This window comes from Natrix helvetica, assembly GCF_964273705.1.
Source record: "Natrix helvetica genome assembly, chromosome: 3".
Taxonomy (NCBI): Eukaryota; Metazoa; Chordata; class Lepidosauria; order Squamata; family Natricidae; genus Natrix; species Natrix helvetica.
In genome coordinates this window covers 150,392,278-150,420,193 of record NC_138549.1, presented here as the reverse complement: position 1 = coordinate 150,420,193, position 27,916 = coordinate 150,392,278, and the positions used below count along the sequence as shown (strand labels likewise).

Sequence of the window (27,916 nt, the reverse complement as noted above, 5' to 3'; positions counted from 1 at the left end):
CTATCAAAGACTGTTTCACAGAAGTTAAGGTTTCAGCGTATTATGAAAGTTTGTAAATATACGGCCGCACTAAATGAATGAATTAGAGCAGGGGTCTCCAATCTTGGCCACTTGAAGACTTGTGGACTACAACTCCCACAATTTCTGGCTGAGGAATTCTGGGAGTTGAAGTCCACAAGTCTTCAAGTGACCAAGGTTGAAGATCCCTGAATTAGAGCAAAGTATCTTCCCTTCATTCTAAAAGCACTCCTAGAACAATATACAATGATTTAGATTTTTTTTTTAGTATTCTCTAACTTTCTATCTCTACGGCTCAAGGACAACATAGACTCCACCGGCCCCGCACGTTTCCTATGTGTGATGTCACTTCCTTTTTACTGGCTACCTTTCTAGGCGCGCGGGGTTGTTTCCTTGGGCCTCTTCGAGGGACGAGGTTGTCTCAGTGTTCCTTCTAGGCGACCGGAGGCCGCGTGACTCGATGGTTCGACGAAAGGAGTCAGCTGCGGAGACGGGGCCTGGCGGAGCGGAGCCTGTGTTGTCGTGGCTTCTCGGTCTGGTTGAAAAGAGGGAGCGAGGAAATGCGAAGGGTAAATCGGGAGGATTTGGGGGACATTACGGATTGGCCGCTCGGTGCCGCGTCCCTTGGGAGCAGTGATCGTGAAAAGGGGGGGCGGGACGGGCTCCTTTTAGGATGATGCGTCTTTCTTTCATTTCCTTCCCTAAACACCAACAGGGATGCTTCCCCCCCCCCCCCCATCATGATCTAAAACAGTGGAGTGGTTTTTCCTTTCTTTCTTTCTTTCTTTCTTTCTTTCTTTCTTTCTTTCTTTTTTCTTTTCTTCTTTTTTCTTTTCTTTTTTGTAAACACACTGGAAGCTATTAGCTATTATTTTGGTCTTTTAAAGTTCTACTTTTGTACAACCCCCGAAGCCCCAATGCAAACTATGGCTTGGAACTCACGAAAGGAAAAGTCGGCAAGACATGTGTGAACCATGTCAAAAGATATGTGGTTGGCTTCACAAACCTGACCAGGTCAAGCTCATAGGTGCATGCATAATTGTTTCAACGTCTATCCTCAAAACGACGCTATAGAGCACTGCACACTAAGACAACTATCTCAGGGGTTGCCATAAAAAAGAGGGAGTCAAGCTATTCTCCAAAGCACCTAAAGGTAGATAGGAAGCAATGGGTGGAAACTAATCAAGGAGAGAAGCAACCTAGAACTGAGGAGAAATTTCTTGACAGTTAGAACAATTAATCAATGGAACAGCTTGCCTCCAGAAGTTGTGAATGCCCCAACACTGGTAGTTTTTAAGAAGAGGTTGGATAACCATTTGAAGTGGTGTAGGGTTTCCTGCCTAAGCAGGGGGTTGGACTAGAAGACCTCCAAGGTCCCTTCCAACCCTGTTATTCTATTCTATTCTAACTAGACACAAGAACATTTTTTTCCTGAACTCCATCACTCTGGTAAACAAATAATTCGCTCACCACTGTCAAACTATTCACTAAGGCTGCATTACTATTACTATTAGTCTTCTCATTGTTCCTATCACCCATCTCCTCCCACTTATGACTGCAGGACTGTAACTTTGTTGCTTGTATCCTTACGATTTATATTTATTGTTTCCTGATTGCTTATTTGTACCCTATGACTATCATTACATGTTGTACCTTATGATTCTTGACAAATGTATCTTGTCTTTTTATGTACACTGAGTGCATATGCACCAAAGACAAATTTCATGTGTGTCCAATCACACTTGGCCAATAAAGAATTCTAGTCTGTTCTGTTCTATTCTATTCTAATTATCTGTTAATTATATATTATAATCTGTTAATTATAAATGAATAATCTTGCCATGTTTATGTTTATATTAGAGGTGGAGACCCTTTGAGAACTGTATGCAACGATATTTCATTTTAATGTATGCCAATTAGTGTACATTCAAAGTGAGAATAAAGTTATTCTAAGTGTAAGTCAGCCAATTGTGGTTTAGGGTGACTTGTGAAGCAAGTCATTTGTGGTTTTTTTGCATAAACAGTGGGTAAATCATACTTGACTTACAATTATACATAAAGCCAATTTGTGGAACAAGCCCTTCACCTAACATCTTTCAAGCTTAGTATATGTTGATGGTGGAAAGATTGCCATGACTCTAGAACTGAAGTTTATCAGGCTTTTGATTCTCTTGCATAATGGTGACTGGGTTTCTACATCATGTTAGACTATAAAGTGATTGGTTTGGGCTTAATATAACATAGGAATCCAGTCACTGTGATTGGCAGTCTATGTATTTTGCCTGTTGTATATGAATTTCATATTATATGAAATTATTTTAACATAACATCAGTCTAATTGCAGTCTAAATAACTAAATATATCCATCAGTTAAAATAATATGTGATCTTTATAACTTTGAATGGTCACTAATGACCTGTTGTAAGGTGACAACTACCTGTGTGGCAGTGAGACCTTCATAGGAAATTTCCTACAATAGTTGGGAGAATGAGATGGCTAAGTCAGTAAAATACTTCACAAAGAATGTACTTTTGAGAAGATAGAGAAAAAAATGCCTGCAATTTAATGCACATATCTACAAGTCTCTTTAAGTGTATCTGAACGTATTCCTAATGAATATGGAGATGTTATTTTACAAAATTAAATAGGCACGATAGCAGAAGGATGCAATGAAGTCAGTGCATAAATGGAAATAAACCCACTTACATTGTACTGGATTGCAAATTAAGCTTTAAATTATAATGTTTTTAGGATATATGTTTCATATATTTTATAAATTTCTGTGGAAGGATGAGACTATTAACTGATATTAGTGATGAAGGAGCCATATATTTCATGCCAAATCTTAGTGTTGGATGGAATAATATATACAAATATAATTCTGCAGTGCCTCCTCTGTAAAAATCAGAGTGTGTACTATTTCCATTCTATTTATCCCCTTTAACCAGATCTGAGAAATTTCATTTATTGTAACTTAATAACTTTCCTATGCCAGGCTTGGGTCAGTGGCCTTGCTTTAGGAAGCTGTAAGTAAACTGGTAGTATTGTAATTGGAAAAAGATGCAATACAGTTCTTGGTTTTGGAGAAGATATATATTAGAATGCCTTCTTTTTGTAGGATTTAATTGGAATGACACAAATTATTTCTTCTTTCTTTCAGGTGCTGATGGAATCACTCTGCATTCTCTAGACAGTGACACAAGGGATTTTATGTTTTAAGACATCCGTGGGCTATTTATATATTTCTATGCAGCCTATGGGCTGTTGCTTCAGGAATGGCTCCCCAGTTCCGCAGTTACGTTTGGGATCCTGCACTTATCATTTCCCAGATCATGCTCATGCAAGCCATTTATTACAGCAGTCTGGGGCTTTGGTTGGCTCTAGTAGACAGTCTGGTACAGAGCAACCCTTCGCTGGACCAGATTTTCAGTTATGAGGTAGGTAATTGCATTTTCAGTATGTCAAAAAGAAATTCTGACAAATCAAAGTAGGCAGTAGGGAAAGAAAAACCTTGGAGAAGATTTTTAGGAGGAATACTGAAAGCTAACATATAATGGATTACTTCTCGTATAATTTACATTTAAATTTAACCTACTTTTTTGGCATATATTATAAATGAAATCATCAGCGTTGTCAAAAGTTAATGTGCACTGTTTCAAATTACTGTCTTTATTATATCGGTATTAAAATGAGTTCGATTACTTGTCCAGATAGTGCCCCTTGAACTATACCGTGTTTTCCCAAAAAATAAGACAGGGTCTTATTTTCTTTTGACTCTTGAAATAAGCACTTGGCTTTATTTTCAGGGAGCTCTTATTATTTTTGAGGTGCAGGAGGCAGCGAGCGTGGTCACCTCCTGGCTGTTGCTGTGTTGCAATATTTTTGGCAAGGGCTTATTTTAGCGCTTGTGCTCAAAAGCCCAATTGAGCTTATTATCTGGAGAGATATTATTTTCAGAAAAACAGGGTAAAACTGATGTAACAAGATGTATCATTGAAGCCAATAGATCAGTGGTTCTCAACCTGTGGGTCGGGACCCCTTTGGGGGTCAAACGATCCTTTCACAGGGGTCGCCTAAGTCCATCGAAAAACATGTATTTTCGATGGTCTTAGGAACAGAGACACCAATTTTATGGTTGGGGGGTCACCACAACACGAGGAACTGTATTAAAGGGTCGCGACATTAGGAAGGTTGAGAACCACTGCAGTAGATCTTAGCTGGTTTACAGTTTATTGCAATGACTATGTTTCTTTGTACCTGTACAGGTTTTGGGATTTGCCACCTCTCCTGGGAGACTTTCCACAATGGCATTTATCCTAAATGCACTCACCTGGTAAGTCAGGTTATGTATTTCTGACATCCTCAAACCAAACATCTTTTAGAGTGGTGAGTTGCCTCTTGATAAAAACAGAAGCAGATTATCAGTGCTGAAAATTGAAGGCCAAACTAAAGAAGGTTGGCATTTAGGTATTTGACATGATTAGCTGCATAGCCCAAAATACCTGACTGCCAGGTGGACAGATTGAGCTAAAGAAGCAATGGGTACAGACCAGGCTGGGAACACAGTGTCCAGGAGAAAATCTACCTGTGTAATTCTTCAGAGAGGACACTGAATTGATAACACATGATGAAATCAGGTTAGTTGAACTGCTCAAATCCTATGGAGAGATCATGAAGAGGAGTCTAGAGAAAAAGTATAGAAGCAGGGCCATGCAGAAAGATGAAGCTGAAGTTGATAAATTATAAGCCAAATAATGGTGATATCTAACACACAAAAAATGAAATTGGACTTGCTTAAGGTGAAATGAAGAATTTCAAAAGGGAGAATATCCAAGAAAAATGTCCTTAAAAGTTACAGTTTTAGAAAAGAAAAACACAGTTTTACTTACCCAAATTTTTCATGACTCACAGCCATTCATTTAGTGACCATTTGAAGTTCCAATGATAGTGAAAAAAGTGACGTAGGACCATTTTTCACAGGACCGTTGCAACAACCCCGCGGTGAAATTCAGGCACTTGGCAACTGGCATGTACTTATGACAGTTGCATTATTCCATTGTCATATGATCAAAATTTGTAACCTTCCCAACCACCTTCGGACAAAGTTAAGAGGGTAAAGCCAGATTTGCTTAGTGACTACATGATTCATTCAATAGCTGCAATGATTCGCTTAACAACGGTGGCCAAAGGGTCATAAAATAGGAGGCAACTCACTTAACAACTGCCTTGCTTAGCAGTGGAAATTTTGGGCTCAGTTGTGGTTGTAAGTCGAGGACTACCTGTATATAATTACCTTTCTAGACTTTGAAGAATGTGGTTTTTTAAAAAGGCATACGTATAAAACAGAAAAGTAAAGAAATGTTTATATTAAAATTTCACTTTTATTTTCAGCTACCAATTTTTTAAGAGGCCTAAAGTTGCTGAAATAGAAAAGAATATAAAATGTTTGTCTTTGGAGTCTAAAGTATCGTTTAATTTCTTCGCTTTCTCACGTAGCTTAGATAAAGATTTAAATGAAAATCCATGTGACATATCTTGCATAGCTTATATGGGAACTAGAAATAGAATAATTAAAAGTGCCCAGAATATCACCGGGCTCCACCTACCAGCCCTGGATGACATCTTTGCATCTCGCTGTTTGAGGAAGTTGAATAACATTGTCAGAGACTCTTCCCATCCTGCTTACAATCTTTTTAGACTGTTGCCTTCTGGCAGATGATACAGAACAATTAAACTAGGACCATACGTCTTCTGAATAGCTTTTATCCCAGAGGTATAATTGCACTCAACAATGAACTAAAGGGCCACCATCAGTGAGCTATTGGACAGCACTACTTGGTCTGTTGTGTGGATGCTTGGGTGGTTTAGGGGCAGGGAATTTTTTTTGGTGGGTGTTTGGGGATTGTTATATGTGTTGGACCTGGTCTCTAGGTGTTATGTGAATTTCGTAGTATGTGTAAACTGTATATACATACAATGTATACACCATTCCTACAAGGGGAATTCCAATTGCGACGGTCGTAGGGAGGGGTGGGCGCGAGGACACTAGAAGAACATACAGTCGGTTGGGAGACCGGGGCCGCTGGATACGCCCGGTCGCTTGCACCAACCCCCGCAGGCTAGGTGGACAGGATCGGCAGAGCCTGGGCCTTAGGCTGATGTTATGTAATGCGAGGTCCGTGATTAATAAGGCCCCCCTCATCAGTGACTTGATCACAGAGGGGGAGCCGGACCTCGCAGGAATAACGGAAACCTGGCTGGGCCCAGAGGGTTGCCCCTCAGGGAAATGTGCCCTCCAGGTTACCGTGTATTCCACCAGCCACGGGCCCAAGGTAGGGGTGGTGGGGTAGTGATAATCATCCGGGAAGATTTGGCACCGAGAGAATTCACTGTGTCGCAGATATCTGGTTGTGAGTCTCTGGGCGTGAAATGGGGCCCAGGGAGTCAGCTGGGCCTGTTGATAGTATACCTGGCTCCCCGCCATACATCAGCGGCCCTGCCCGGGCTCCTCGAGCGGATCACGGAGATGGCGGTTGAAACCCCCAAGCTATTAGTGATGGGGGATTTTAACCTGCCATCGACGGGAGAGGCATCCGGGGCAGCCCGGGAATTCATGGCGTCCATGACAGCCATGGATCTGACTCAAGTAGTTCAGGACCCCACACACGAAAGAGGCCACATACTGGATCTTGTGTTTGTCTCCGACCAGTGGACGAGTGATCTGGGAAGAGGGAATTTAGTCATCACGCCCCTGTCATGGTCAGATCACTCACTTCTCCAGCTGGACTTCCCTGGCGCTGCTCCCCACCGCGGGGAGGCGGAACCAGACTATCCAAGATGGTTCCGCCCCAGGCGTCTGATGGAACCAGATAGGTTCCAGGCAGAGCTTGGGCCACCTCCTGCAGACCTGCCCCGCCCCCGGGCAGAGGACCTGGTAGCCGCGTGGAATAATGCGGCCGCCGGTGCCTTAGACCGGGTGGCGCCTTTGCGGCCTCTCCGACGGCCACGATCTACCCGGGCCCCCTGGTTTAACGGGGAGCTAAGGGCGATGAAACGCCTTAGGAGACGCCTAGAGAGCAAGTGGAGGTCCTCCCGTTCCGAATCCGACCGAGCACAAGTAAGAGCCTACGTAAGGACTTACCTTGTGGCAATAAGAGTGGCCAAACGTCAGTATTGTGCCACCCTTATAGCGTCCGCAGAGAACCGCCCTGCCGCCCTGTTTCGGGTGACCCGCTCCCTTTTGTCACGGGCAGCGGGACCCCCCATTGCTGGGCCTGGCAGAGGAATTTGGAGAGTTCCTGCAGGATAAAATCGATCGGATCCGAAGGGGATGGACCCACCTCAGTGCTCCAGTGGGGACGTCTGAGGCTAGTCTTGAGAGACCATGCTGGGAGGAGTTTGACCCTGTTGTCACCGAAGATTTGGACAGGTTGCGCGGGCGACTGCGAGCCACCACATGTTTATTGGACCCGTGTCCCTCCTGGTTGGTACTGGCCTCCTGGGAGGGCTCACGAGGCTGGCTACTGGGGCTGGTGAACGCTTCGCTGGGTGAGGGCCTTTTACCAACCGCCTTGAAAGAGGCGGTGGTGAGGCCCCTGCTCAAGAAGCCTTCTCTGGACCCAACGGAGCTAGCAAATTACCGTCCTGTCTCCAACCTTCCTTTCTTAGCGAAGGTTGTTGAGAGTGTGGTGGCTCAGCAGTTTCCGCGCCACCTGGAGGAAGCTGATTATCTAGACCCGCGCCAGTCCGGCTTCCGACCCGGTCACAGCACGGAGACAGCCTTGGTCGCGTTGATGGATGATCTCTGGAGGGCAAAGGATGGGGGTTGTTCCTCCATCCTTGTCCTATTAGACCTCTCGGCGGCCTTCGATACCATCGACCATGGTATCCTATTGCGCCGTCTGGAGGGGTTGGGGGTTGGGGGCACCGTATTACGATGGTTCCGCTCCTACCTCTCTGGCCGGACGCAATGTGTGTTGGCAGGAGAGGAGAGGTCGACCGCGAGGCCCCTTATCTGTGGGGTCCCACAGGGGTCGATCCTCTCGCCTCTCCTGTTCAACATATATATGAAGCCGCTGGGCGAGATCATCCGTGGTTTTGGGGTGGGATACCATCTGTACGCTGATGACACTCAGCTGTACATTTCCACCCCAAACCACCCCAACGAGGCTGTTGAAGTGATGTCCCGGTGTCTGGAAGCCGTACGGGTCTGGATGGATGACAACAGGCTCAGGCTCAACCCCTCCAAGACAGAGTGGCTGTGGCTTCCGGCTTCCCGGTTCAACCAGCATATGCCATCGCTGGCCATCGGGGATGATCAATTAGCCCCGGTGGAAGGGGCACGCAATTTGGGCGTCCTCCTTGATGCCCGGCTGTCTATGGAAGATCATGTGGCAGCCGTGGCGAGGGGGGCGTTCCACCAGGTTCGCCTGGTGCGCCAATTGCGGCCCCTTTTGGACCGGGAGGCCTTGCGCACAGTCACTCACGCGCTGGTGACGTCTCGCCTGGACTACTGTAATGCTCTCTACATGGGGCTCCCCTTGAGGTGCACCCGGAGACTGCAGTTGGTCCAGAATGCAGCCGCGCGGGTAATTATGGGGAGATCGAGGTTCTCCCATATAACACCTATCCTGCGCGAGCTGCACTGGCTTCCTGTGGCCTACCGGGTGCGCTTCAAGGTGCTGGTTACCACCTTCAAAGCGCTCCATGGCACAGGGCCTAGTTACCTGCGGGATCGCGTCCTGCCCCATACATCCCTGCGACCCGTCCACTCACACAGAGAGGGACTACTCCGGGTGCCGTCCTCCAGAGAGTGCCAGAGGGCAGCGCCCAGGAGTAGGGCCTTCTCTGTAGTGGGCCCCACCCTTTGGAATGACCTCCCCCCAGACATCAGGACAACAACCGACCTTCGCTCCTTCCGTATGAAGCTGAAAACCTACCTGTTTCGACTAGCTGACCTGGCATAATACTACAACCTCTCCAGCCCAGGGCATTTTTAATTGGTAATTTTAGTTTTTAAGGGTTAATTTCACTGGGGTTTTAACTTTTTTAGGTATTGTAACTTATTTATTTATTCTTACCTCCTCTGTACGCTATATAATACTTTTGTACGTCGCCCCGAGTCCCTGTGGGGAGAGGGGGCGACTAATAAGTTCAAGTAATAAATAAATAAATAAATAAATGACAATAAAGTAAAGAATGTTGAAGATGGTGTGTCTTAAGGTTTGACAGTATTCTTTTTTTCTTCTTCTACAGTGCCGTCGGTTTATTGTATTTCATTCGACGAGGAAAGCAGTGCTTGGATTTCACAGTCACCGTTCATTTTTTCCACCTGCTGGGCTGCTGGATTTACAACGGTTCTTTTCCAACAGCTTTGACCTGGTGGCTTGTACATACTGTGTGCACAGCACTCATGGCTGTGATTGGGGAATACCTCTGTATGAGGACAGAACTGAAAGAAATCCCATTAAATTCAGCCCCCAAATCCAGCGTATAGGCGGTCAGAGGCACTGTGTTTTTCCATCAGTATCAGCATCTTGGTGCTAGTTTGTGACACGTGGAAATGCAACTGAAGAAATCCAGAGGGCCTTAAATGTATTAGCTGGGAGACTGACATTTGCAATATTTTGATAGGCCAAGATGAATATAGTTTTTACATAACCCATTTGTATTACTATGCAGACGTGCCCAATTTGCCAAAGTGATCAGACTCAAGTGTTGGATAAAATGCATTCTAGACATTGGAAGTGGACTGATTTTGACAAGCAAGCAGTGAGTGTGATGATCAGAGTTTCCCTTCTCTATAGTGTGAACATCAGTTGACTAGAGAACTCCCAACAATTGCACAATAGACACTTTGTTCCCTTTTATCCGTCATATATCTGATTCTCATTTTACTTCCACTTTTTGAATTAAAGGATCAAGGAGATCAAACAATGCAGAAAGGCACAGTGCTATTATTCACTTGGCTGCTCAGATTCCAGAAAGCTTATTAACAGCAAAGAGTAATGTGACTGTATTTATTGGACTGGAAAAAAAATACTATTTTATTTAATAAAGACTTCAACTTTTCATTGAAATTTTATAATATATTGATCAGGCTGGATTGTATTACCTAATATGAAAGTAGAAATGAGAAAGTCATCAGTCGGTAACACAATTTAGAAAACCAGGGCCTAAACACTTTTAAACTACTGGCTTCAAAAAGACGAACAAAGACTAAACACTCTTGTTCACAATCTGGCATAGAGAGGTAACTGACCCTGGTCACATACTCCGAGACGGAAGATGTTTCAAATGAGTCCTCTTGTTTACTGCAATGAATGTTTTATCTTGAAGATTCACTGTTCATAACCAAGGAAACTTGCAAGAGGTGTTCAGGGCACAAAAAACAGGATGGTTAATTCTTTTTGTAACTACTACTCCTGTCAAGATAAACTTGTTTTGCATATAATTATAATTGTCTTCTTAGATTGGAACCGGAGTAAACTCTGTCCTCCAGAATTAATATTGACTTCCTGTGAAAAGAAAGGGTATGAAGTGAAGGTTCATCTATATTGCACCCTAGGGTAGCTGTACTTTTTATTTATTTTTTTAAAAAAATATATTACTTTTTTTGGATATATCCCAGAGTTTTCCCTTTGTACATAAATATTTGAGAATGCTAATAATTTGTATCGGTTACAGTTGGGAAACTAATGCTTGTAATGATTAAGGTGAATAATTTTGGAAAACGAATTTTATAAACCAGGGTTCAGATGTGTCACGCACTGGCCACACCCATGACCGGTTAAGCAAAGAGGGGGGAAATCCCAACATGACGCCGCTGTGACACCACGAGTTTGACACCCCTGTTATAAACCATCTCTCAAAGCGCTCAGGTGGGATCCGCTGATAACATATAAAGAAACCCCAAAGTTTTGCCAAAATAGCATGTTCTGATCCACATACGGTACTTAAATATAGATTTGGGGCAGAAGGAATATCTTTGCACCATTGCTGTTGCTGGGAAATACAGGAGAGTCACACTGCCTTCACCCAATGTTAGCAAACTGTACTGTACGGTATGCTCATTGAATTATAGCTACATTAACATCACTTCTTCCAGAAGATGGCACTGCTTTCTTTTGAGACATCAGTACAAGCCACTGCAATTCCTGTTGTCAGCTATGGTATTATGCAATCTGTCCGCAGTACTTATGTGTATGAGCACATGTGCGCCCAAGGCATTCGTTTTCCTTTGGGAGTATCATAATGGCATACCTAACGCAGCAAAGGAGATTTGCAGCCATTTCAATAAATCTCTATAGACTAACATTGACTAAAGACTAGAATCTAATTAGGCAGACAGTGACAATCTAAGTGCCGAGAGTTTTTCCGTCCTCATTATTTGAGATCTATTTAGCAGATGTTAGCAGGGATTCACTTGTCTATCCTTAATGTGATATTAATGATACGCTTTGAGGAAAATCTAGGGTGCACATTTATTTATGATTGAAAGCTGTGCTTGGAATTCAGGGATGTGTTTAAATAAGGCAAAGTGAAGAAGTAGTTAAAAAGAAATGTGTTTGTTTTGCAACTTATTTGACCTCCAACTATCTTTCCATAAATTGACAGACCTCACAAGCAAAACATGCTTTTTGGGGGATTAAAGATTAGAATGCCAGAGTTAAAAATAATAAGGAAATTGAAATGAATCATACATCCAAGGAAACCTAGAAATTTAAGTCAAAATTGTGACTTTCTGCTAACAATGATGACAATAATTAGTTTCTGCTAATCAAATTATTTCTTGATTGCTGACACAAGTCTTCAGATCACCAAAAGCATGCCCATGTGTGTGGACATCACGCGATGGACTAAGCAGAAATCAAATGAATTGTATTATTAGAGATAGAAGATTTAATTATATCAAGAAAAACTGAAGTCAGAGACTGATTGAAGATCACAAACTGCTCGTGGACAAGATGTAAGTCAATTTCCATGTAATCTGGAGCGTGTATCCATCATTTTCAAGAACAATACAAAGATTCTCTTCAAAATCCTGGCCCTTGTTGACAGGCAACCAGAGGAACAATAGAATGAAGTCAAAGAGGTTGTTAAAGATTGATGTGGAAAGTTCCTGAACTCGGAAGAAAATTCCATCCTTAAATTAGTATAGTAAGGGACACTTATGTACAGATCGCAAAAGTTGTTCTCAACACACAACTATAATTGGGACTGGAGTGTGGTTGTAAATCATTGAGGCATCCACATGACAGGACCCAACTTAAATGTTTTTTACAGTGGTCATTAAGTGGATCATGTGTAAGTCTGAATCAGTTGTTAACCAAATCCTGAATGGGTGGGGTTATTTTTTTGCTGGAAATGAGGCAAATTGCGGTCGCATGACGGATATTACAGCTGGTCACAAATGCAAGCTGATTGCCCAGCACCCAGAATAAGGTCATGTGACCATGGGGGGAGGGGTTTAAGATAGAGGGATACCCTTTCTGAATGACTTTAACTTTGAACAGTCATTAAGTAATTAGTCATAAATTGAAGACTACCTGTAATGATTCAAAGATCAAACAAAAATAGGAGGAGTATACTGACATTCTGTACTGTGTGGATGTTAATATACCTTAGAAGATTTCACCTATTTACAGGAATGTCAAATACTAGAAAATCAAGTTAGATCTAGAGATGGGAAGGCCTGGGGGGGAAAAACAGAAAAATTGGGGGAGGGGCAGTGTTTTCCTGGGTTGTTTTTTTTTCAGAAAAATGGAATTTTTTCCAATGATAAATAATATATCTATGACATGGTATTCAAACTATATAACATGAAGACCTTAATGAAAGATTTCTGAAACTTTCTGCAAAGTCTTAAATTATTGCAAGTTCTCTCAGCTCAAGCAAATCCTGAAATACAATTCAAGTAACACTGTACTTCTCAATGCAGTCCTTAAACAAGAGAAATACTCATTTGTGCAACTAGGGAGCACTGCAGGGGAAGGGCTGCAGTTTGGTTTGTTTGTGTACCCCAATACTTGCTGCTGCAAATGTACTGGATTCAAGATTCAAAGGCAGGGGTGTGAGTGATGAGAATATAGCTGCTGCATTTGACTGGATTACGAAACAAGCTGTGCACTTAGGACTTGATGTTGGAAGAGTACTTTCAAATGTTGCAGAATACAGAACACCTTAAGGGATTTGGGCCAGGAATGCATTGTGGGCTTTTGCAAAACACATCCCTCCTGCAACATGGTGGCAAGGTCTCTGTACCACACAACCTCTGACACCTCTTGCATCTCACAACACTAATTGTGACAATCTAAAGTAGCTTTGTATATTCAGTACAAATTAGAGAGGTGGAATTGGAAAATGAGAGAGATTATGAGAATACATTGAAAATAGCTGCAACACATGGCATAGCCTACTTCCTGTACAGAGTAGTGTTATACAAGAATTCATATGGACTTTAGCGGGGGTAAGGAATGTAGATGGGACGTGGTGGCTCAGTGGCTAAGACACTGAGCTTGTCAATCAGAAAGGTTGGCAGTTCGAATCCCTAGTGCCGTGTGAGCTCCCATTACTTGTCCCAGCTTCTGCCAACCTAGCAGTTTGAAAGCATGTAAATATACAGGTAGAAAAATAGGAACCACTTTGGTGGGAAGATAACAGTGTTCCGTGCGCCTTCAGCATGTAATTATGCCAGCCACGTGACCATGGAGATGTCTTCGGACAGTGCTGGCTCTTTGGCTTTGAAACAGAGATGAGCACCGCCCCCTAGAGTCAGGAATGACTATCACATATGTGCGAGGAGAACCTTTACCTTTAAGGAATGTAGGGAACTTTAAAAATTGAACTGCAATTCTCACGAGCCTTAACCAGAGTAGGCAGCAATTATAAGGAATACCCAGAGAAGCAATGAACAGTCAGTTCCATTTCTCCATTGCTGTTTTACAGCAATGTTCATACTTCATTCAAGTGACCCTCTGAACATCCACCCAACCTGCAATACAGACGTTTTCCTTAGAAAATTGCAAGGATGTTTACTTCTCACTGAATATTTCTTTCCATTTCAAAAATATTTACTGTAATACATATTGTAACTTGCAACATTCATGGGAAAGTCAGAGGGGAGGAAAAACTAGTTGTCAGGAATGGAGGGAAAAGGGTATCACAGCATTATTTCTTGCAAACATATGTAGATGGGTTCAGATGTTGTTCCTTAAGCTACCTCAGGGTTTTGGTCAATCTTCTTTAGGTAAATCTCTTGCATGACTAATCATTCCTTCAAATACCTCTATAACAAATCAATCATCAATCTGTAATCTTCCTCAGGACATTTTGGGGAGCTCATTTCAGGCAGATAATAAAACCATCATGTTCTGCTGAGAGAATCCAGTTATTTTAAAACCTCATGCTACCCTCTTCAGTTCCCCAAAATTTTCTTTCTTAAAACTGCAAATCTATTAATTACAGAAGTTACATCTATATACAGAAAGAAAGTTGCGAAAAAGTTCATTAAGTGTAGAAATCAGTACAACAGTTGGCATGAAAGGCTTACCAAAGCAAACCCTAAATAGCAGGTCAAGATATAAAATCTAGTGGCACCATTCCTGTGCAAACTGTATTTTAGTAATTTAATTTTGAGAGTCTTAAGGCATGCACAACTTTTGATTGTCAAAATTCAATTGGAACACTTGCCATATTTACAACTGGTCTCACTGGAAAAATTAAATATTAGGAAATTTTGTTATCACAATCAAAAATTTACTCAAAGAAAAAAGAAAAAGAATGCCACAAACAATATTTTCAAAATATTAAGGGGGGGGGGAAGCATATGTTCATTTGTACAAAATCACAGAGCTGTTGCCTTCATAAATTGAGCCAGATGAGCATCAGAGTGATGCCTAATAGAAAAAGAGTTGGGATCTGGGATGAGGGTAAATTCTGGTAGTTACTGGAGATGCAGAGGTCAAAAAGATTGCCTTCAAATTTGATTTTTCTAGATTCCTTTTTCAACTTTTCCCAGACAGTCACCATCTCCTCCTGGCACACCCAAAGAGTAGCCATCGCACAATTATGAAATTCATTCCAATATCTGCAAAAGAAAAAGGAAATATCAGAATTTGTTGCAGAAAAATCAAATCCAAAAAGCACACACAGATAACTGATTAGACTGGTTTCATTAAATTCTTTATATACCTAATAACATATAAATAAATATACAATACCAATAATAGATTCTTTCAACATGGTAGACGTTACAAGCAGAACACAAGCAGGAGAGAACAGTTTCATCTCATAGTTCAGAGCAGACCATTTCATTTAATACAGACAAGACTAGTTTCAGTTTCAATTCTCAGCACAGATTCAGATCTGTTTAAGCTCCCATTGGCTGACTTGGTTGCTATGCCTATTCATTGGCTGACTTTGTTACCATGTCTCTCCCAGTCATGAATATTTTAACAGGAAACAATAAGTTATTTACCACCAATAGAATATTTGTAGCTTGGGGCTGAAGTGTGGGGTCCTTGGTGCTCTCTGAGATCTCCTCAAGTGCAGAGAGCACTAAGGACTCCACAGTTCTTTGCCAGGAAAGTCACAGATAGGCATGGGCCATCTATGAAGAACATAACCTGTCCATCCATCTATCCATCCACCATCCATAATATCTGGTTAATTGGTCTATGCATTTAGGTCTTTTTTAAATAAATGACCTGCTTTAATTCTCTCCATTATAGAAAGTCAACTCTGAGAAGCAAAGAAACCTATCCTCTCACAATGACTATAGTTAATATATAGTTCCTCTGTACATAATCTTTTCCAGGTCACAGGAGCATACTGTTCCAAGTATGCAGCAGAATCTCCAAGATAATCCTAATGGAGTATTTAGCATTATGCAGCTGAAAAATGAAATATTAGTGCCTGCCATTCAAGACCATACACTCCGGAAAGGTTTATCTAGTCAAGAATTGGAAATTTTCTAATGGTTTTGGGGGCATTAAAGGGAAGTCAAAACAGGCAGCTAAATATAAGGAGAATCCCACATGTTGGTGCAATTGCTATTTTCTGAGGGTTGATAATTTTTTTAGCTTGAGCATTTTTCCATATCTGTTCAGCTAAAGCCTATTTTAGGGCTTCAGAAACGCTTTTTGTAAGCTTCATGCCTGGAAATTGCAAGACATATTTCCACTTATTTTTAAGTTATAGTCAGGCAGGATTATAGGGGCAGCAATGAAGGGTTTTAGAGGTAACCCTTCATCTAAGTATTTTTCAACTTCAGATGGGTAGAGTTCAACAACTCTCAGTCCATCCATTTAACATTGCCAAATATTAAACGCCTCTGGTTTATGTGTGTGCAAACCTTTAAGGTTCTTTTTTTTCTTCCCTTGTTTGTTTATGAAAATTAGAACCCATGGTCTCCTGGTTTCTAGTCTGATGTCATACCCCAACACCAAACTGGTGATACACTTACAATCTTATATTGTGCTTTCATATATTATGTTTTTATGGTGTGCTAAAACAGCCTTAGTGACAGTGGTATTTTCCAGAAATTTTGTGTTGAAACTTGCAGACTGAGAGCAAGAAATAGGGTTGGTACCACTTTAAACCATCAATATGGCTGTTTTAAGAGAAATGTTTATCTGAACAACCCATCACTATATATTCTTACTATGTTCTACATCAATGTTAAGCTTTTCCTCCATTTGTGTATATTTTGTACATTAAAATCTGTAGCATAATAAGAGACCATTATAAAATTGACAAGATAGCTTTTGCCAACTTGTATGAAAAATATTAAAGCATTGGATGATTTCAAATACTAAATTATCCTTTGGAGGGAGTCTCCACCATGTGGTGGTGCCCAGGGCAACTGCTTTGCCCTTAAAAAGGCCATGAAATCAAACTAAAAGAGCCTCTAGTTGACTGCCAACTGTCAAGAACTCATTAAATAGAAGAAATCTGGTAGAAGAAATTTTCTAAGATAATAATGAGAGAGATTGGCGCAAAGCAAGGTAAACTCTGCTTTGATTTTCTATGGTTGTTTCCTCTGAATCCTGCAGCAATGTAGCGGTGGGAGTGGGGAGAATAGAGTAAGGGGAAGCCATCCAGTGTGAAAGCAGTTGGATGTTATCTGGTTTCATATTAAAAAATAAAAAAAAGGAAGGAGGAGTAACTAGTAAGGACTGAAGTGGCAAGTTGTCAGAGAAATCCAAATAAGAGTTCTCTCTTTTCACTCTTCCCCTTTTAACTGGATAATTTCAATTTCCCAATGCCTCATTTCTACAGGCTTTATTTGTTAGGGAATCAAATTATATCACATGCTCTGTCAGTTCTAGAATTTGGGGATGTTGCACAATTCAACCCCTCTAAAGGCAAATCAACCAAAACAAAACTAATTCAATACAATACAATACAATAGTAGAGTTGGAAGGGACCTTGGAGGCCTTCTAGTCCAACCCCCTGCCTAGACAGGAAATCCTATACCGTTTCAGGCAAATGGCTATCCAACATCTTCTTAAAGACTTCCAGTGTTGGGGCATTCACAATTTCTGGAGGCAAGCTGTTCCACTGATTAATTGTTCTGTCAGGAAATTTCTCCTCAGTTCTATTCCATAAGGATGACTAAGTCTAATTCCATTAGACCAAGAAGACACAAGGACAGTTTTCTCTCAAATGCCATCACTCTGCTTAAAAACTGTCAAATAATTTACTGAGATTGTATTACTATTATTCTCCTCTTCCTTACTAGTATCTATCTCTTCCAACTTATTACTATAACCATGTTCCTTGTATCTTTCAATTTGCATTATTTTTATTTGTTTCCTAATCAAATTTGATAGCTTATTAGTAACCTGGACTATCACTAAGTATTGTATCTTTCTCTTCTTGATGAATGTATTTTATTCTCCTTATGTACACTGAGAGCATATGCGCCAAAGACAATTTATTGGCCAAGTGTGATTGTGTGTCTGATCACATTTGGCAATAAAGAAGTCTATTCTATTGTATTCTAATCATATATGTCACCAATGAGCTTTTTCTTCTTGTAGACTGCAGAAACGCAGAAGCTTCCTCGGAAAAGATGCTAGTTTTAGATGCACAACAGTACTGTAGAAGGAAGACTAAGATTTCTGTCTTTGTCTGATTCAAGTCTTGTATCGCAACAATAGGGACTTTGCTTATTTTGTGCTAGAATCCCTCAGGAACCCTAATTGTTCCTGATGTACTAAGAAGACTTATGAGGTTCAGACAACAGAATGCTTCCTCACAAAGAGGAAAAAAGAAAAATATGGCATGGGAGCAGGAGAGTGCCATCAACACAGCAAATGTGATGTCCACTAGGAATCTGTGACAAATATACCATGGGTATGGAAGGACAAACTTTTCAGTAAGTATTCATGTATTATTTAATGATTTGCATATTTCTTTACCTTAAACCCCATCTTCTAATGCTAGCAAATACTCAAAATTTAGGAAAAACAGAGCATAAAAAGGTTTAAAACAAATCATCAGTACTAAAATCATTGAACAATTAAGAACCTAGCAAAAGGATTAACATTTTTGTTCTAAATGCTGAAAGACTGGAGGCAAATAAAACTCCTGAGCAAAAGCATCCTATCAACTGGGAGCAACACAAGAGCAGGACTTCTCTTGGTCAAGAACCAAAAAAATAATCCAATAGGGGCATTTTGAAAAGGACTTCTCCTGCATGCCAGGTTTGGATAATTGTACCCTAATTTATTTGGGCTTTCAAAGCCAAGACCAACATCTTAAATCATACTTGGCAAGTAATTGGAAGCACTGGGAACTATGATTCCTCTCCCTTGCAACAGCCTAACTATACATTTTACATCAAGCCGTGCTCTGCAACAGCTCCGTTCTTTTTTTCCGCCTGTGGAAAATTTTTATTACATTTCTCATCTTCGCTTTTTCTCAAGGTTGCACATTGTCATATTGTTCATTGTTCGTGTCCTTCAGCACTGAATCAAGAACCACTTTCATTTTTCAATCATTCTTTAGTCAAGCTTCATTGTCAGACTATTGGTTTATTTCCCATTGCTTTCTGTACCACTGTTTTGCATTTCTTTACATTTTGAATACGGAAATAGGCCTTATACCAGCACACATTTAAGTTAGAAGGTTCTTCTGAGAACTGACTTTTCTTTTCTTTTCAAAAAAAAATTGAACTGAGTTTTAGAAAATCTTGTTCTGTTCTGTGATAGATGAGGAAAAAAACAAATAGTTTTGGTATCTTTTTGGAATCTGTTAGCCCTCAGAGATAACGTAAACTAAGAAACCAATGCTATATGGGACTGGACTATTTTTATTTTAACAGCTTTAGTACTGTTATCGAATCTTCCAAGTCTGAATGTACTGTACTTCCCCCTCCCTCACTTTATCATGGTGTGAGCTAAGGAAGGCCTTGTCTGAGTCATTTTTCTCAAGTTATTATTATTTTTGGCCCAGGAACCATTAATAAGATAGTGGCTCTTTCTTCTGCCCTTCTCTATCTGAAGGAAGTGTATCTAGCTTACAATAACTTTAGCTGCGGTGATGGACAGTGGTGGGATTCAATGTTTTTTTACTACCGGTTGTGTGGGCGTGGCTTTGTGGGTGTGGCATGGCTTTATGGGTGTGGCTTTGTGGACGTAGCAGGGGAAGGTTACTGCAAAATCCTCATTCCCTCCCCACTAACCTGCTTTCCAGCTCTGTTCTCCTGCTCAGGGCAATAAAAGAAGATCAGCCGGGAGGCTGGGAGGCAGCGGGGGTGGGGCCAGCCTATTTGCTGGTTCTCCGAACTACCCAAAATTTCCGCTACCAGTTCTCCAGAACCTGTCAGAACTGGCTGAATATCACCTCTGGTGGTGGATTCATAAGCATCTTCACTCCCATTGTCTTTCATGATAAGCACATCTAATTTTGGGCAGAAGCTACAAAGTGACTGATGGATTGAAAAACATCCAGTTCAAATCTTCTGTGAATTCATGCTGACCTTGTATAAATCTCTACTTGTTGTCCTCAACTCCACCTTCCCTATTGAAAAGAAAAAGGTACTGGGGGCAATAATATCGAATGATGTGGCAGGATTGTTGGGGGCAATAAAATAATACATTTAAACTGCTTTTAATATTTGAAAGCACGGTGCAATCTCAATTCAGTTCCTCTTGGTCACAGACACTGCTTCTTTTGCATTATGCTTATTTACCATAGTCCACAGAGCAAAGCTAGCAACTCAGGATGCTACAAGAGGTTTTGTTTTCCTGCCAGCTTGTTGCAAAGTAACCCTGAGTAGGGCTGAGTGGGAGTGACTGGCCCACGGTCACTCAACTGGTTTCCATGTCTAAAAAAGGACATGAATCTCCGCCGTCCTAATCCAACATCTTAATCACTATGTCAGGCTGGCTCTCTTGAAAGTGTTTATACAGATAGTCCTCGATTTGCAACTGTTCGTTCCGTGACTGTTTGAAGTTATAACAGCACTAAAAAAAGTAACATGATCATTTTTTCACATTTAATATTTACAATATCCCTATGGTCGCGTGATCAAAATTTGGATGTTTGGCAACTGACGCATATTTTTGACGGATGCAATGTCCCGGGATCATGGAATCAGCTTTGGCAACCTTCTGAAAAACTAAGTCAATGGGGAACTCACTTAACAACCTTGTCACTACCTTAATAACTGCAGAGATTCCCTTAACATCCATGGCAAGAAAAGTCATAAAATGGGGCAGAATTCATTTAGCAAATGTCTCACTGAGCAGCAGAAATGTTGGGTTCAATTGTGGTCATAAGTCAAGGACTACCTATACAGAAATCTTCATCATCATCATCATCATCATCATCATCATCATCATCTAGTACTAAGATTCCAAATCCAGTAGTGTTCTTTACATTGGAATCTCTTCTTCTGTCCTCATCAAACACTTATTTTTCCTTTATTAATCCCTTCATTTTATTACATGAAAAACGTCTTTGCCCTCTTGTATCTGGTCTTTTTATAGGGACACGGTAGCTCGGTGGCTAAGACACTGAGCTTGTCGATCAAAAGGTCAGCAGTTCAGTGGTTTGAATCCCTAGTGCCGCATAACAGAGTAAGCTCCTGTTACTTGTCCCAGCTTCTGTCAACCTAGCAGTTCGAAAGCATGTAAAAATGCAAGTAGAAAAATAGGAACCACCTTTGGTGGGAAGGCAACAAGGTTACGTGCGCCTTTGGCATTTAGTCATACCGGCCACATGACTACAGAGACGTCTTCGGACAGTGCTGGCTCTTCGACTTTGAAACGGAGATGAGCACCGACCCCTAGAGTCAGGAATGTGTAGCACATATATGCGAGGGGAACCTTTACCTTTATCTGGTCTTTTTATCAGCTTCTAATCTAATTTATTGTGGTTTCTCCAGAACTTCTGGCTTTTTCCTTAATTGTTTTCTACATTTCCTAGTTCGTTTATAGGTTTGCTCTGTCCAGTGTGTTTCACCCTTGTAACCTTCAATGATCGGCATTTATCTCTACAATTCCTTTATTTCTTCCCATTCTCATGTCTGCTTATAAGCATTCTCTGCTAAGCATTCTCTGCTCAAACTTGCTGCAAGCTAAATTTCCAACAGCTTGATGCTTTTGCTATTTTACTTCCTTCTTCTTGCACTTGATTAGATTAAAAATAAATAAACAGATGTGTTTGTATTCTCCTCAGTCCTCTGGCTGTGAAGTTGCCCAAGGTGGCAAACCAAACCTGGCAAAGAACAGTGGGGATCACAAAACACTACCATTATGGTTAATATTGGTAGTTGGAAAATGCATAGTTTAAAGTCAAAGGCCATGGCAGACTGAGGAAATTCAACAAGCACCACATAACAAACGATAAAGCTATATTAACTGAAGCTTTGAAGGTTGTGGCATTAAAGTGAGTGGAGAAATTACACAAGATAAAGGATGAACTCCTTCTAAGACGAACAAAGCGAAGGTAGTGGGAGGGACAGTAAGGTGCAAGATAAGAAGGAGGGGGGGGGGGCTGAGGCTTCCTCTGGGGACAGGGAGGAAGGAGCAATATCGAAAAGGCTCAGATCACAAAAATAAAAGCATTTGAAATAATAGCAATTGGGACACTCTAGAAAGTGACAAAGGGAAATGAATGAACACATGGTTGACAATATAGAATAAGACCTGGCTTCCTGCTTGTCTTTTATATTTTGTTTATAAGATTGTAAAAATTGTGAGTTTCGGATGGGTTTCTATCACTAGTGTGGGAGCTGCCAAAATGTTTTGTATATCCCCTTACCTTTTCCCCATATATGTATAAAAACCAATAAAACTTTGATTTTAAAAAAAAGGATGAACTCCTTCGAAGCACTATAGCCCTAACTACATATCATCTTCCCCTTCTTATAGTTGTCTTAAATCAAAGAATTGGATATCAGAAAATCCAATTATATTATACCCAGGATTGAAGGACACTAATAGGCTGAAAGCCACCACACTGAATTGGTAGCCAACCAAAACTGCTCAGGCTCAAATTGTATTCACGGAAGCAGATGTCTTAAAATTCTAGTATGGTACCCCAATCTTTACTTGAAATCAAATGCACGTTTCATAAGAGGCAGCAGAACTGGCTTCGTCTTGGCTATCTACAAAATGACATTTCTAATTGTGTTTAGAATCTAGGGTTCTAACATGCAAATAACAAGATAACAAGCACTTCTCAACAATAAACTTGTTCTCTTGTATTGGTACTAACTTTAATTAGTCTTTTGCTTTCAATTGATGGTTGTCTTTGAGGAAATGCCTATGTTAGCACTTCTTAGGATAAAACATAGCAAATCCAAGCCAGTTTCAAAACAAAACTCCCGTCCATTATTGTGGTTCCTATGGCTAAGCAGGAAGATGGAACAATTTTCTGTGGGTAACGCAATTTGCTAGCCAATTAATAGACATGCAACCAACCAGAGTACTATGAGAGTGGAAACCTTCATTTTTTCCATTAATATTTGGAGAATATTCAGTAGAAACATTCACAGAGGAGAAAAGGGGAGGCGATAGCAGTCATTCTGATTTAGAAGGCAGGCAGGACAAGAAGCAATGGATGGAAGCTAATCAACAATAGAACCAGCCTAGAACTGAGGAGAAATTTCCTGGCAGAACAATTAATCAGTGGAACAACTTGCCTACAGAAGTTATAAATGCTCCAACACGGGAAATTCTAAAGAAGAGATTGGATAACCATTTGTATGAAGTGGTATAGGTCGGGTTTCCTGCTTGAGCAGGGGGTTGGGCTAGAAGACCTCCAAGGTACCTTCCAACTCTGTTATTTTGTTATTTTAAATCAGGGCTCCCCAAACTTGGCAACTTTAAGACTTGTGGACTTCAACTCCCAGAATTGAAGTCCACAAGTCTTAAAGTTGCCAAGTTTGAAGACCTCTGTTCTAAATGATTAAAGGGACAACTGCAGTATATTCAAGACACACACATCACGACAGGCTGTTCCTACAGTACAGTTGAGAGAGATTTGCTGCTCACCCACAAACAACCTGCAATCCCTGCAGCAGACTCTGGTTCACTTTGTCTTCTTCAGCTTCTTCTTCATATCTAGCCATGTTCTCTCCTAATTTTAAGATGCAGCCAGAGAAATCTTGATAAATATTTTCACACTGAGTTTCTGCCGTCAGTAACTTGAGCAAGTACCCTGCAAATAGAAAGGGGATTCATGTAGCATCTAATAGCACACCTCTTTTTCCAGGCACTTCATCTAAAGACCAATTTCTCTTAAATAAGAAGCATAAAATGTGTGTGTGTGTGTTGCACACATATATTTTAGGCTTCTTATTTAAAGGAAATGGGTATGTGCAATATACATGCGCGCGCACACACACACATACAGACAATAAATGGTCATCATATACAAGAAGCACAACCAAAATTAAGTAGTAAGTAGAATTCTGCTTCAAACATTGCATTAAGCCACAATGTCATTATCATATCATTTGAAAGTCACAGTGTATGGTTGGTGTTACGCAAACCGAGCCAGCTGTGGGGTTTATTCAATAAACCATGCTTTAACAACCAGCACATTCCATTGCTGGCCATCGGGGATGAACAATTAGCCCCGGTGGAACGGGCACGCAATTTGGGCGTCCTCCTTGATGCCCGGCTGGCTATGGAAGATCATGTGGCAGCCGTGGCGAGGGGGACGTTCCACCAGGTTCGCCTGGTGCGCCAATTGCGACCCCTTTTGGACCGGGAGGCCCTGCACACAGTCACTCACGCGCTGGTGACGTCTCGCCTGGACTACTGTAATGCTCTCTACATGGGGCTCCCCTTGAGGTGCACCCGGAGACTGCAGTTGGTCCAGAATGCAGCCGCGCGGGTAATTATGGGGAGATCAAGGTTCTCCAATATAACACCTCTCCTGCGCGAGCTGCACTGGCTTCCTGTGGCCTACCGGGTGCGCTTCAAGGTGTTAGTTACCATCTTTAAAGCGCTCCATGGCATAGGGCCTAGTTACCTGCGGGATCGTGTCCTGCCCCATACATCCCTGCGGCCCATTCGCTCACACAGAGAGGGTCTCCTCCGGGTGCTGTCCTCTAGAGATTGTCAGAGGGCAGTGCCCAGGAGTAGGTCCTTCTCTGTGGCGGGCCCTACCCTTTGGAACGACCTCCCCCCAGACATTAGGACAACAACCGATCTCCGCTCCTTCCGCAGTAAACTGAAGACCCACCTGTTTCGGCTAGCTGGCCTGGCATAACTCAACAACTTTTCCACCCCTTGGTCATTTTTAATTGTTAATTTTAGTTTTTAAACTTTTAATGTTATTGGGGTTTTAACCTTTTTGGTGTATTGTAATTTATTTATTTATTTTTTACCTCCTCTGTATGACACTGTGCTGACTGTTGCTTGTGTACGTCGCCCCGAGTCCCTGTGGGGAGAGGGGGCGACTAATAAGTTTAAATAAATAAATAAATAAATAAATAAATAAATAAATAAATAAATAAATAAATAAATAAATAAATAAATAATAAATAAATAAATAAATAATAAATAATAAATAAATAATAAATAAATAAATAAATAAATAAATAAATAAATAAATAAATAAATAAATAAATAAATAAATAAATAAATAAATAAATAAATAAATAATAAATAAATAAATAAATAAATAAATAAATAAATAAATAAATAAATAAATAAATATAGCATGGCATAGTAAGACATAGCTTGCTTGACAAGATCAGTGTTGGGGATTTTGATTTCCAAAGGAAGGACTAAACAAAGAGCTGAGCCAGTACGATCTCTTGTAAACTGTCTTCTTTTCCAAGGCTATTTAAAACGTAAAATAGAAAAAGAGGTGAGCTTGGTACTTAAAGGGGGGGGGGGGGGAACCACCTGGAAGAATAAAATGAATCAGTACATGAACGGAAAACTAAACTTGCTTCATTCTGAACTGCTTTCGGAAAGTCTCACTAACTTAACCTGAAAAGTGTTCCTTGGAAAGTTTCTCTTGGAAATGAAGCAATGGATTTAGCTAAGTTTGTCGTCAGAACGTTGTCCATCACTAATACTATCTCGGGCTCTTCTATTGTCTTATCCAATTCGGGAAGTTAACAGAGGATCGTTTCCCACAACCTTCTAATGATGCAGAGAAAGAGAGAAAGCATCCATTCTTGCCTAGTAAACTGTCTTAACATATCTGAATTTTTAAAAAGTTCTCTCTCTCTCTCTCTCTCTCTCTCTCTCTCTCTCTCTCTCTCTCTCTCTCTCTCTCTCTCTCTCTCTCTCTCTCTCTCTCACACACACACACACACACACACACACACACACACACGCCATTGCAGCTGGACCGACGCCTGCGACCGGGACGAGATTTGGGCTTACCCAGCGTGATGAGTAGCAGCATCGTGCCGGGTCGGCGTGCCATTGTCGCCGCTGTAGCTGCCTGATTTAGGGGCTCCGGGTAAACTGGGTGGCCCCCACCGGCAGCCCTCCCATTCCTCTTCCCTAGGGAGGACCCGAGGGGCTTCTCGACCTCCCGACGAGGAAGACAAGGCGGGAATTGGCCCCGGCAAAGCTCCGCGGGAGCCTCCACGCCACGCGAGGGAGAAAAGTGCCGCGATTCCCCTTCGGAGCGCGCTTGCTCTGTCTCTGCCCTCGCTCAGGTCGGGCTCTCTGGCGCTGAGGGCAGGGCAGACCTTGCCAAGTGCTTTGCGGAGCAGCTACGCGAGACGGACACGGCGGGGGACGTCGCGGGTCGAAGAAGGCAGGGAAGAAAAAAGAGGACAGCGCAGAACAAGCCCACTTCCAAGAAAACCCAACTGCGTCCTTTCCGGTGGGCTCCGGCCATGTGATCTTACCCCCAGTCTTGGCGCAGGTTCTGAAAAAGGTTTGGGATCTGGAGAGCAGTTACACCAACTCCTGTGAGATCCATTAGATCCATCCAGCCAACCATCAGGGAAGATGGGAATTAAAGGTAGTCCTCCGCTTACCACCGCAACTGAGCCCAACATGTCTGTTGCTAAATCAGTCATGAGTTAAGTTATTTTTGCCCCGTTTGGCAACCCTTTTTTTTGCCACCCTTGCTAAGTGAAGCACTGCCGTTGTTTAAGTTAGCACCATGGCTGTTAAGCGAATCTGACTCTCCCATTGAAGTTGCTGATCAGAAGGTCGCAAAAGGGGATGGCATGACCACGACACACTGCAACCGACATGAACATGAATCGCTTGCCAAGCATCCGAATTTCAATCACATGACCACGGGGATGCTACCATGGTTGCAACAGTAGTGGGATTCAAACATTTTTACTACTGGTTCGATGGGTGTGGCTTGTTGGGCGTGGCAAGGGAAGGATACTGTAAAATCTCCATTCCCTCCTGATCAGCTGGGACTCGGGAGGCAGAGAATAGATGGGGGCGGGGCCAGTCAGAGGTGGTATTTACCAGTTCTCTGAACTACTCAAAATTTCCACTACCGATTCTCCAGAACTAGTCAGAACCTGCTGAATATCACCTCTGGGTTGTAAGTGTGAAAAACAGTCACTTTTTTCAGTGCTGCTGTAACAGTTGCTAAATGAGTTGTTGAGGACTACCTGTATAATCAAGGACAAAGATAGCGAAAGCTCAAAAAGCATTCTTCAAAATGAAAAAGGTCTTCTGCAGTCATGACAGAAGCCTAAGACCGAAAATCAGGCTTGTCAGATGTTACATCTTTGCTATCCTGTTCTATGGAATAGAGGATTGGTCTCTGACAGAAAACCAATTGAAGAAACTAGAAGCGTTTGAAATGTGGATTGGCAGATGGCTGTTATGTATAAGCTGGGTTGACAAAATCACAAATGAGGAGTTGATAAGCCGCCTGGGAAAGCAAAGTAAAATCATCAAAGCCATTAAAAAGAGAAAGTTACAATATTCTGGACATGTGATGTGACACCCAGAAAAATATGGCATATTTCACTTAAACCTCCAGGGAAAAATTGAAGGCAAATGAGGTCCAGGCAGAAGAAGAACATCATGGCTTCAAAACTTAAGACACTGGTTTGGACAAAATTCAGCAGTCTTTTTCATGCGCTTGTTGACAAAAGTAGGATTGCCAACATAATTACCAACATCCGATGATGGATATGGCACAAGAAAAAGACCTGTATAATCCCAAACATTCAAAGAATTAACTCTACATGGTACACTTGGACGTGTCCAGGGATGAAATCTCCCAGTTCGGCCTGATTTGGTGAAATCGGTAGGGATGATTGTCCTTGGTTCTACAAACTGTTAAAAAAAAAAGTTTGCAAGGATCGCTCAGCTAAGCTGTGAGCCGCGCAATCATCAGAAGCTTTTTTTCCACTTTTTAAAGCATTTTTTCCCTGAACCGGCAGGGAAAAAATGCTTTTAAAAGCTTTTTAAAAAGCTTCCGACAA

The 27,916-nt window shown here is 41.6% G+C and overlaps 2 protein-coding genes across 2 annotated transcripts; one reads left to right on the top strand and one right to left on the bottom strand.

Annotated features, from left to right (window-relative positions):
* Positions 1 to 365: 365 nt before the first annotated feature.
* On the top strand, positions 366 to 10,089 carry SYS1 (SYS1 golgi trafficking protein). Its single transcript, XM_081945993.1, has 4 exons — positions 366 to 587; positions 3,179 to 3,455; positions 4,284 to 4,351; positions 9,274 to 10,089. Exons 2-4 carry the CDS (start codon positions 3,294 to 3,296, stop codon positions 9,512 to 9,514), a joined length of 471 nt encoding a protein of 156 aa, XP_081802119.1. The 5' UTR covers positions 366 to 587; positions 3,179 to 3,293; the 3' UTR covers positions 9,515 to 10,089.
* Positions 10,090 to 14,546: 4,457 nt separating this feature from the next.
* On the bottom strand, positions 14,547 to 25,979 carry LOC309390059 (neuritin-like). The gene is made up of 3 exons (XM_081949138.1): positions 25,884 to 25,979; positions 23,529 to 23,694; positions 14,547 to 15,106 (listed from the first exon to the last, which is right to left on the bottom strand). Exons 1-3 carry the CDS (start codon positions 25,924 to 25,926, stop codon positions 14,881 to 14,883), a joined length of 435 nt encoding a protein of 144 aa, XP_081805264.1. The 5' UTR covers positions 25,927 to 25,979; the 3' UTR covers positions 14,547 to 14,880.
* Between the last annotated feature and the right edge of the window lie 1,937 nt (positions 25,980 to 27,916).

What these genes read in the sequence shown, in the direction of transcription:
- SYS1 (XM_081945993.1), top strand. Translation starts at nt 3,294, where the DNA reads ATGGCTCCCCAGTTCCGCAGTTACGTTTGGGATCCTGCACTTATCATT. An exon ending in ACCAGATTTTCAGTTATGAG is followed by an intron (nt 3,456 to 4,283) that starts GTAGGTAATTGC and finishes GTACCTGTACAG; the next exon opens with GTTTTGGGATTTGCCACCTC. An exon ending in ATCCTAAATGCACTCACCTG is followed by an intron (nt 4,352 to 9,273) that starts GTAAGTCAGGTT and finishes CTTCTTCTACAG; the next exon opens with TGCCGTCGGTTTATTGTATT.
- LOC309390059 (XM_081949138.1), bottom strand. Translation starts at nt 25,926, where the DNA reads ATGGCACGCCGACCCGGCACGATGCTGCTACTCATCACGCTGG. An exon ending in GCTGCTACTCATCACGCTGG is followed by an intron (nt 23,695 to 25,883) that starts GTAAGCCCAAAT and finishes TTCTATTTGCAG; the next exon opens with GGTACTTGCTCAAGTTACTG. An exon ending in GGATTGCAGGTTGTTTGTGG is followed by an intron (nt 15,107 to 23,528) that starts GTGAGCAGCAAA and finishes TTTCTTTTGCAG; the next exon opens with ATATTGGAATGAATTTCATA.